Source organism: Cottoperca gobio, chromosome 10 (assembly GCF_900634415.1).
Source record: "Cottoperca gobio chromosome 10, fCotGob3.1, whole genome shotgun sequence".
Lineage (NCBI taxonomy): Eukaryota > Metazoa > Chordata > Actinopteri > Perciformes > Bovichtidae > Cottoperca > Cottoperca gobio.
In genome coordinates this window covers 17,557,371-17,567,992 of record NC_041364.1, presented here as the reverse complement: position 1 = coordinate 17,567,992, position 10,622 = coordinate 17,557,371, and the positions used below count along the sequence as shown (strand labels likewise).

Below are 10,622 nucleotides of genomic sequence, written 5' to 3'. Positions count from 1 at the left end.
AGCTTCAAGCAGCAAAAGTGAAGCCACTGCGCTCGACTTTGAAATTACATTTAGTTAATGAGAGTTTGTGAACTTTATTGTTTGAGGTAATCAAGAAAAGATCTTTGCTAAATATGCACTTTTACAATTTACATGAAGGCAGAACGCTAGGAGAACAAATGTAGTGAATGAAAACCAACAAAACATGCAAATCAGCTGATAAATGAGTTTACTGGATACCAAATCCATAGGTTGCCACACATCAAGTGCATGCAGCATACAAGAGCAGGAACTAGAACACATTATGCGCAGAGTAGAGGGGATGTAGCGGCAAACAAGTGGACTGAAATAGCACTACTGGAATAAGGCAATCTCTGATGCTTATTGTGACAGGGGCAGTGGTTGAACGCAACAGATGTTTAGAAATCGCAACCGTTCTTTGATTTAAGCTTAACGTTCTACGAAAGATTCATTTCTTTTTTTAAAGCATTGGTGTTGTATTTAAAGAACTGATACTTTGTGTCCTTCAATAGCCATTTAACTATTTACAGTTTGCCCTAATGGGATGGATGGCCTGATTACTCGGATATAATACACTCAAGAGAAAGATTGTGTAGTCTAATTGTGGCTCATCTCTTCACCACCGTGCCCTTCTCATATTTTATCAAGGTTTGTTGGAACACACTGGTGTGACAAACACGACTAAAACTCAGCTTACGTTAAACAATTGACCCCATTTTCACTCTCAGGAGAGGAAAGCTGTTAAATGGGCTACACTAATATATAGATGAAAAGTATATAGATGAACAACAGCTCAGCTACAATTTGTCCTATTTATGGCATGAAAATATATAGAAAAGGTCAATTAATCTCTGCAGTCAAATTAGGAAAAACTAAAATAAGACAGACCCAGAAGCATTACAGCAACATGCAATCATCCTCTGCCACTCATCCAAAAGTAACCTCTGCCATTTAAAAAAAAAAAAAAGGGAAAAAAAGCAACATCTTTACAACTTCCACGAGATGCAGTAAATTGTGCTTTTATGGTTAATGTGCCCATTAAAGAGTAAAAGCAATCTCAGACGTCAAGACAAATGACAGCTTTTGAGTGCCATCTGCAATCTCTAGCTTCACAAACTCAATTATTCATAATGCATTTATGAAGTCCGCTGAGACTGCGCTGTCATTCCTGTTCAAACTAACGGGAAAAGCAACATAAAGGGACAAGCTCTTTGAGATGACAATGGCCTCGCAGATGGCACTAATGTGTTTATGCTGCCACCTGCTGGGTAATAACCGGAACGAATACAGTTATTTATGCTGTGGTGTCAAAATAAACTTCCTTTAGTGGCTGACAGACGAGACAAGAAATGACTATAATTAGAACTGAGAAGCTTTTATTCCTCAAGATCAGGATCATTTCTCTGGTGGGCAGAGAACAACCTCCATATCAATATGATATAACAATAGTCCTCGTTTGATTCTTCTGAATCTAATTAAATCACATCTGTCAGTTCATCTAACGCTATTTCACACCCATCATTAAAGATGTTCAACGTAAAATAAAACTTAAACCTAATTGATTGTGGTAGCAGCCAACCTTTCTTCTATCCGGGGGAAATATCAAACAATCAGAGTGGCTGCGGGTTAACCAGGAGAACGTTCTCCCCCCGGATGAAAAGCTGGTTGATGTGGCGTGTATGGACCTTGCCATACGTCTGAGAGTCTTTCTTCTGACAGACCTCCGGCCCCTGGGCCTTCAGCGAGACTTTGTGTTTATCCGGTTTGATTTTAACAGCGTCTGACAGTTTGGAGTCCGTCCTGCTGTCCCTTCTCTTGCTCGTAGTCTGAGCAGCAGACAGGTTTTTTGGAGTACTTTCAGGGTTTGCAGGATGATGCTTGCTGGCTGTTTCCTGGGCATCGTACTTTTTTGCTGGCTCATCACCTCCTGGGCTCTCCTGGAGCTTTAGCTTCTCAAAGAGCTGCAAAGACATTTTAGTCACGTTATCATTTGGGGATAAAACTTTTAATTTTTATGAAACTGAACCCTGTTTTGACACTATTTCTGGTTGGCATTTTTTTTAGCAGTAGCCATTCAACAAATGTACATTCTTTGATTGTCTTTACATATCGTAATAAGTCACATTCCCGCGCAGGATCCAAATCCCCTGCCTACGCAGGAGGGATTCACAGAAGCGATGCATAAAATCCAGCATTACTGTTTGAAATGTTATCTCATTGAGAAACAATGTCTCTCTGTTTACTGTTGGCTCTCATAAAGCACTACGAGAGCGTTATTACTGCTAATACAAACACATTTCCTCTTGCTGCTATTTCATATTAACAGACTAACAGTCACAGGAAACACAATGTATCTGTTAGGTTAGCACTGAAAAATGTGTCTAGAAAACAAGTAGTTTTATTTTTTATATACACCGAGTGAATTTGAAGTTTTTGCAATTTTATTATTTTTTTACTGATGTCTCAAAACAACGTGAATGTGTCACCGACTCAGCCAGGACTAAAGTCTTACAGATTGTAACTTTGACTATTACAATGTAAGAAATATATTCCCATCAGATTTATATTAAAAACTGGTGCCTACCCGTGAAATGGTGAGGGCCTTTTCATGGTAGAGAGCGTCTCCAAGCAGAGGCTCTCTGTAAGTCTCATCTACATCCACCATGGCCTGACGAAGAGAAATAAAAAACAACTTTAGTTTTACATGCATGTTGTGGATTATTTTTCAGCATATGGCAGCTGTCAAATGAGAACTAAAGGATGAAGTAATTGAGCTCACCATGTTCCAGAACTTGTCGAAGGCCACGACAAAGCCGGAGCACACTCCCCTCAGTCCCTTGAAGGTCCTGATGTGAACTCTGACCCGTATTTTCTCCTCAACACATCGGTGCAGCTCCCCCAATGGACTTCCTTTACATACTGAAGACGCAAGATAAACAGGTTACACATAACTGTCTCTACAACCAAGGAATTATAGAAGGAAGCACAACAAGACTTCTGCCAAAAAAGGCTTGAACATGCAAAAGTAACTACTAGATTTTAACTTTTCAATTGGATGATGTACAAATAGTGTCTGGTTCCAGCTTCAGAGATTATGAGGATCCACATTTTTTTCTCAGATTTTAAAGCACTGTATATTAAATATGTTTGCATTTTGGACTGTTGGCTGGACAAAATAAGCAATTAAAATACATCACATTGGGCTCTGAATAATGGACAGTAATGTATTGAATGTGTACACATTTACTTGTAAGAAAAATTATTTTAAAAATAAAAATGGGCAGAGAAAAAGATGAATTAATTATGTAAATAACAGTTAATTGCATTGATTGATTTGACTTATTATTTGATATGCTTTGAGTGGCCCTGTGCAACTTCTGTGCGGTAGTTGCAGCTTCCAATATTCAAACTGATACCAACCCACCTGCTGACACTGAATGAGGAACTCCTAACACAACTAAGTAATTAATGCACTGATGTAACAGAAGTGGTTTCTAAACCTACAGGGCATCCTTGTCAGGACATTTTTCTGGAGCTTCTGCTTCCTTCTCCGCGGTGTGCCGCTGCTCTCCCCCTCCTCTGTCACCGGGTTGTTCACAATGAGCTTCTTCAGTCTTTCGATGCGCTCCGGGTCCGCCACCCCTTTCATCGCCTTGAGTCGCTTTTTCTCTACATTCTGCGGTTTGGCTCTGCCCCGGCCGCCCTTCAGAAAGCTCTCGTACGCCGCCACATTGTTGAAGCTTTTGACATTTGGAAAAGGAAGCGGCACAGTCGGCGAGTACAAAGCCAAGAGAGGGTCGAAGTTATCGGAGCAGACGTCTATTTTATCTGCGCCATCGTCGCCAGCTTTACACCCCGCCTCTGGTTCATGCTCCGGTACTGGTGGCGTACTCGAACAGGTTGCAGTTACCGTTTCTTTTCTGTCTGACTTTACACCTTTTCTTTCTCTCTCCTCCATGTTTGAAACAACCGCAGATGAGCACAAGGTGCTGCGAAGAATCCTGGGAAAGTTGTTTTCGTCGGTTGGGGGTTGAGATCTCACTCTGCGCCTTTTTCAAGAGTCGTGGTGAATTCCAACCCCGGAAGCGTTATTTGTGTGTGGTTTTCACATAATTCCTTTAATAATTTGATAGTAATGGCATACTTATGCATAATCATTAAAAAACTCAAATAATTTCCCCAGAAAACATCTTGTCCAAGAACTGCACTACAAGTTCCACAAGACGTGTTTCCGTAAACTGTTATACACGATCTTTGGCTGCACTCTCAGTCACATAGCCACAAGATGGCGCTAGAATACAGATGTTCGGTAGTGTCTATGTAAATCTGCCTCAATAGATTATCCCTGCAGCAGCACAAGAACAAATTAGTATTTGCTTATGTATTTTTGAATAACGTGAACAACCAGAAACTAATAACAATAGGCTATATATATTTTTTAGTAATTCTTTGTTAATTTCAGGCATTTGCTCCGGAACTTTTGTTCGTACTGTTTGCGGTGCCGCTACGACAGAATTCGTTGACGGACTGTACACAAACCAACGCGTGTGAACCAACTGATTCTCAGGATAAATGTAGATATTAGTTGATTACTTTGCTTTATTACCCGACTAAATTAAATATTGGTGTTTGTGTAACTAACGGCATACCTATATATAAACGCATGAAGTAAACTGGTTTCCAAGAAGTAGCTGGTTACTGTAGCTGCATTGGACTAATACATGACATCCAAGTGTAAGTAATAAATAATTGTATATTAAGGAAGACAAATGCATGTGACGTTAACATTAATTATTCCATAACGAGTTGGATCTCTTTTTAAATTGGCTTTGATGTCAAAATAAAGTAGTTGTTGTGGATAGCGGTGAGCGAAACCACAAAATATGTTAATGTGATATCATGTCATGTAAGGGAGAGAACTATCTCATGATTTATGAGGTGAATGCATTATTAATAGGCGACTTTTGAATATATTTCAATTACAACAAAGTAATTTGCCAAACATGATGCATTTCTTATTACTATTCACTTAACATCATGCATGCTTTAACACAAGACAGTTTGCAATGATCAATTAACAAATGTGAATTATTTAGAAGAGGTCATCACTGCACACACAACAGCAGCAGAGATGCGAATATTTGGCCATCAATCCGCCCACCTCTGGTTGGGACATTATTTTGGCTGTAAATATCACTTCATTCCCGCTGTGAATGTGTTTTCTCTATATGTGGGTATTTTGTTTTCAGGAGCCCGCTCATGCTGTTTGGAAAGGCCTGCAGATTTGGTGGACGTGTCAGGTTTTGTGTTGTCAAACCTTTGGCCTGTCTCTTTAGCAGTTCCAGCAACATGGCCAAGAGCAAATTTGAGTATGTCCGCAACTTTGAAACAGATGACACTTGTCTACGAAACTGCTACATTGTTGTGAGACTGGATGGCCGCAACTTCCATAAGTGAGTTTCCTCTTCAAGACAACTTCTGCCATCGCTGTGAAGACATGAGGGATGTTACAAATCAATAGGATATTACATCTTTCTGTTGTTCTGAGTGTCTTCATGCATTTCTGTTTCAGGTTTACAGAGCAGCACAAGTTTTCAAAGCCCAATGATAACAGGGCCTTGGGCCTGATGACCCGGAGTGCACACTCTGTCATGGAAGAACTAGAGGATATTGTCATTGCTTATGGTCAAAGTGATGAGTTCAGCTTTGTTTTCAAGAGGACCTCCAACTGGTTTAAGAGGAGAGCCAGGTACGAAGGGGACTCATGTCATTCCCACATATGCTTTTCACTCCTTTGACCTTCTCCTTCTCTCTCTTCTGGCAGTAAGCTCATGACCCATGTGGCCTCTCAGTTCTCCTCCTCGTATGTGTTTTACTGGAAGGAGTTTTTTGGGGAGCAACAACCCCTATTGTACCCCCCTAGCTTTGATGGACGCGTGGTCCTGTATCCTAGCAACCGCAACCTCCGGGACTACCTCAGCTGGAGGCAAGCAGATTGTAAGTACATACTGGGCTCTAACTTTTACAAAGTCAAACATTTGACTTGTAATTTGTTCATTAAACTGATGTGGGTAAGAGATGAAGGACTGTGTGTGTGTTGTGTCTTTCAGGTCACATAAATAATTTGTACAACACAGTGTTTTGGACTTTGGTACAAAAGGGCGGACTGACCACAGCGCAGGCAGAGGATCGCTTAAAGGTGAGAGTGACGCACAATCTTAAGTTGATGTGTGTGTGTGTGTGTGTGTGTGTGTGTGTGTGTGTGTGTGTGTGTGTGTGTGTGTGTGTGTGAAGATGCATGTGCTAATAGAAATATCTTATAATAATATCAAAGGGGAGTTCCACTACTTTTTTAAAATTGGGATTCCTTGTAAATTTCTATAAATAACTGAACAAGATAAGAACAATGAGACCTTTCAAAAGACAAACAATTAATAATCTGTACAAACCTGCATATTTAGAGGAACGTGAATACATCTAATAAGACGTCACACTGTCTACTCGTTTTGAATGTTTAAATCTCGATACAACTTTTCTAAAGGTTCACAACTCCTCTATGTTCTGTGTTTTTACCTGTAAGCCACGTCAAAGACAAATGTGTACTGTCTTGTGATGACATTTGTGCTTTTTATAAATGGTGAAGGAATTAGCTGAATAGTCATTTAATTTACAGGAAATTAATGATTGACAATCAAATAATTGTTTAAGGCATTTATCTAATAAACAGACAAAGTATTTGCTAGTTCAGCTATAACATATTATTCATTTTTAACATTTCTTCCTGTTTTGTATAATTCAAAATTGAATTACTTGAGTGATATGGTGATATATAGATCGTCAAAACGATATAAAAATGTCTATCGTATTTATGTTTCTGTATCGTTTCTATCGTGATATAGGATAGGCCTATATTCATCTACCTTAACTGTTATGTTCTTAATGTTCTTAAAATTACAAAATACTCTTCATTACTTTTCATTTGTCAAGTATTTAATACACACAAGCATTTACATTTCAAAATAAGCTTTACCTTGTGGTTATTTCATATCAACTATTTATTTATTGAAATACCAGAAAACATGTTATATCCTGTTATCGTTGTCAAATATAAAATTATCTTTATTGTGATAGAAGATTTTAGCGCATAACTCCCAGCCCTACTTGTGTGAATACATTAGCAAAAACAAACTAATGAAGTTAGAGACGTGACTTTAAGGTCTGGTATTGAGTAACTAAATGTTTTTTTACATTGTCTGACTAAGCAATTAGTCGATTTAATTGATAATTAAAATGATTGTTGATCGCAGCATTCTTATCCAGTTATCCATGTTCCAACTTAAATGCCTCTGTATGAATTATTTATTATCTGGGATTAAAAGTACTTCTTTACATTTTGATTTCTACAACTTCTAAGTGAATTATACAGGATTCAACAGTGCTGCATGTACATTACCTCCACATCCACATGGCATTGCATTGTGTAGTTATTAACAAGAATATGAAAAATAAATGAACAAACCAAAATCAGAAACACAAGATATGTCACCGGTGGCAATTACATTACATTAAAAGTACTTCTGTACATTTTGATTTCTATAACAATTTTTTATGTTACCAAGAAGACATGATTTCTGGATGTCTGAATGCAGTTGCGTTTATAGTTGTGACTGCATTTCACCGCATTATTTACTCCTGGTTTATTCTCGTTTGAGATGAACACATGCCACTGACTGACACAGCTGTTCACTGGAAGTCTCTTCAGTCTCCTGTGGTCTGTGAGGGAAACTCGGATGAAGTGATGACAGCTGACGAGTTGTGGGAAATGTTCATTCCGGCCAATGAGTCATTCACAACCCATCAGACCGCCACCTTTCAAGTTCCTTTAATCACTTCCTGATTTAAAAGAAAAACACAACAATAATAGAACCTGTGGTGGGAGGGAGAGAGAGAGAGGGAGGGAGAGAGAGAGGGAGGGAGAGAGAGGGAGAGGGAGGAGGAGAGAGAGGGAGAGAGAGAGAGAGGGAGAGAGAGAGAGAGGGAGAGAGAGGGAGAGAGAGAGAGAGAGAGGGAGGGGAGGGAGAGAGAGGGAGAGGGAGGGAGAGAGAGAGAGAGACACATACACATACACCCGAGGGAAATTCAGGATGTGTATGATGAGATGACTATTCCAGTGAGGCATCTCGTATAAGCTGATATTTGTACTGTATACACACACTTTTGTAATTGTTATATAACTGTGTTGTGTCTCCCTCCAGGGAACGTTAGCTTCAGACAAAAATGAGATCCTGTTCTCTGAGTTTGATATCAACTACAACACTGAATCTGCTCTCCACAGGAAAGGCACCACTCTCATCTGGGAAAAGGTGAGCTGCTAAAAAGGGTCTGAATCTACACAATTATTATCATACAACTGTTCTGAATGCACCAACAGTACTCTACTGCCAAAAGCAAAATATTCACTATGTAGAAATACATACTTATCACAAGCAACTTCTAAGTGAATTATACAGGATTCAACAGTGCTGCATGTACATTACCTCCGCATCCACATGGCATTGCATTGTGTAGTTATTAACAAGAATATGAAAAATAAATGAACAAACCAAAATCAGAAATACAAGATATGTCACCGGTGGCAATTACAATTTTAATTTTATGTAATAGTTCATTTTTGGAAATATGCAAATATGCTTTTTAGTTTTTTGCTAGAAGATTGATACCACTCTCATATCTGTCCTTTAACTCAACTTTATTTATATAGCACCTTTCATACAAACATGCAGCACAGTGTTCAGAGAGCAATATATACCATTTTGCAACACTGAAAATTACTTCAATAAAACTTTAAAAAGTTAAAAATAAATAAAAGTCAATAAAAATAAACACCTAGGATAAAACAAATGTGTAAAGAAAAAAAAGACTTGCATCAATATAGTGCTCTCAAAGTGCGTTTAGACTACATGACAACATTTACCTATTCACACACACACACATTCATACGCTGATGGCAAGGTTCCAAACTGCTCATCATTTAATCTAATGCTCACACATCGATGGCTATGCCTTTGGGAATAATTTGGGGTTCAGTGTCTTGTCCAAGGATACTTTGAAATGTGGACTAGAGGAGCTAAATCAAACCGCCGATCTTCCGATTAGTAGACGACCCGCTCCACCACAGCCGCCCTTGTCCTGGCCGAGTGCAGTGACTTCCTGAAATCTGGAAACTGGCTGAGTCTTTACGCAGATTTGAGAAAGTCAGATGTGAAGGTGGTTTTTCCCAAAATGTTGAACTATTCCTTTAAATTACCTTTAAATTGCACCGCTCATACTCCTCATTCTTTATGTCCAGCGAGATGAAACTGTCACTAAACGCATGAAGCGACCAAACGAAGAGGAGAAGGACGTGGCCGTGACTCGCAGCAGGAGGAGGGTGCAGGCCAAGCACTGCGACATTATAGGAGAGCCGTTCTGGGAGGAACACCCCGACATCCTGGAGGACGACAACTGCTAACGGCTCCTGTGCTGCCGTCGGAGAGAAATACTGAACTGAGTGAAACTAGAACAGTTGAAGTGGATCCATACAAGCAGTGGATATTACAGCTTGACTGAATTAGATGAACATCAAACAACATGTTACCCATGAAGCTTATTGCCCTTGAAATCCTTTCTGAGACTGAAGCCTTTGATGACATAGTCTTACTTTCACGTATCAAACTTCTATCATAATGTTCCCTTTTAAAGTCGGACGTTTTCTGCTTAAATGGATGATGATGCCTGTCATGTTCAAAGGGAAGCAGATGATTTCTTAAATCTTTTAGCAGCGGGTATTGAGTACACACACCGCACTTTGATACTGCCCCAGACATCTTCCCACCCCGAGTTTAGTGCACGTAGCTCTCCTGAAGTTGCTTTTCCAACAATATATCTTCATTTAACATTAAAAGACCACCATCACTTCATGCTTCACATGATTCCTCTTGACCCCATGTTTTTTATCTGTGTGTGGGCGTTTTTGAATCTCAGAAATGTTTGAATTTGAATTATTCGGGAAGCTTATTTGCAAAGTGTTCAATATCACTTACAGTTTGTAGTAAGATGGAGCATATCTTCGCTCGGAGTAAGCCGAGTAAAGCAGAAACCAATAGCTTGGCAGGAACAAGCGACCTTGTCTTGCATCCAGGACGCCATTTAGAGATGTGAATGGATTTGGCGGCCTGCACTGTCATCAGTGCTAAGAATACCTCACACACCCTGCATACACTCTATCCTTCTGACATGTGCTCTGTGGCACATTTATCATCGCACTTATAAATGACCGGCTCAGTATGAATGGCTGCTGGAGGCTTGAAGTGGGAGAAGCCAACTGTATTTATATACAGTAGTAGGCTCAGTTACTGTCGGTAGAGCTGTATTTTTGGTCTCCTGGCCTTGTTAAAAAGCATGTAGCTTCTCTACTGTACTTTATGTAACCAGATTTCAACTCTTCTATGAGCATCAGAGACCAATCAACAATTACTGCACTTCAATTAGGTAAGATGTATTAAAACACATTATGATTGCAGAAGTTGCTCTTTTTGTCTTAATGAAATTAACTGTGCTTAGATCAGTGCACTTGGAACCGT

The 10,622-nt window shown here is 39.4% G+C and overlaps 2 protein-coding genes across 5 annotated transcripts; one reads left to right on the top strand and one right to left on the bottom strand.

The window, feature by feature from the left end:
* Positions 1 to 54: 54 nt before the first annotated feature.
* lsm11 (LSM11, U7 small nuclear RNA associated) lies at positions 55 to 4,042 on the bottom strand. Its single transcript, XM_029442029.1, has 4 exons — positions 3,505 to 4,042; positions 2,780 to 2,919; positions 2,585 to 2,668; positions 55 to 1,961 (listed from the first exon to the last, which is right to left on the bottom strand). The coding sequence occupies exons 1-4, from the start codon at positions 3,956 to 3,958 to the stop codon at positions 1,611 to 1,613; spliced, it is 1,029 nt and encodes a 342-aa protein (XP_029297889.1). The 5' UTR covers positions 3,959 to 4,042; the 3' UTR covers positions 55 to 1,610.
* thg1l (tRNA-histidine guanylyltransferase 1-like) lies at positions 3,710 to 9,966 on the top strand. 4 transcript variants are annotated; one of them, XM_029442033.1, is made up of 7 exons: positions 3,710 to 3,899; positions 5,250 to 5,453; positions 5,573 to 5,749; positions 5,825 to 5,997; positions 6,111 to 6,199; positions 8,256 to 8,363; positions 9,350 to 9,966. In XM_029442033.1, the coding sequence occupies exons 2-7, from the start codon at positions 5,260 to 5,262 to the stop codon at positions 9,509 to 9,511; spliced, it is 903 nt and encodes a 300-aa protein (XP_029297893.1). In that variant the 5' UTR covers positions 3,710 to 3,899; positions 5,250 to 5,259; the 3' UTR covers positions 9,512 to 9,966. The 4 variants fall into 4 exon arrangements, with proteins under 4 accessions (XP_029297893.1, XP_029297891.1, XP_029297892.1 ...); XM_029442031.1 differs by lacking the exon at positions 3,710 to 3,899 and adding an exon at positions 4,123 to 4,574; XM_029442032.1 differs by lacking the exon at positions 3,710 to 3,899 and adding an exon at positions 4,127 to 4,734.
* Positions 9,967 to 10,622: the final 656 nt, after the last annotated feature.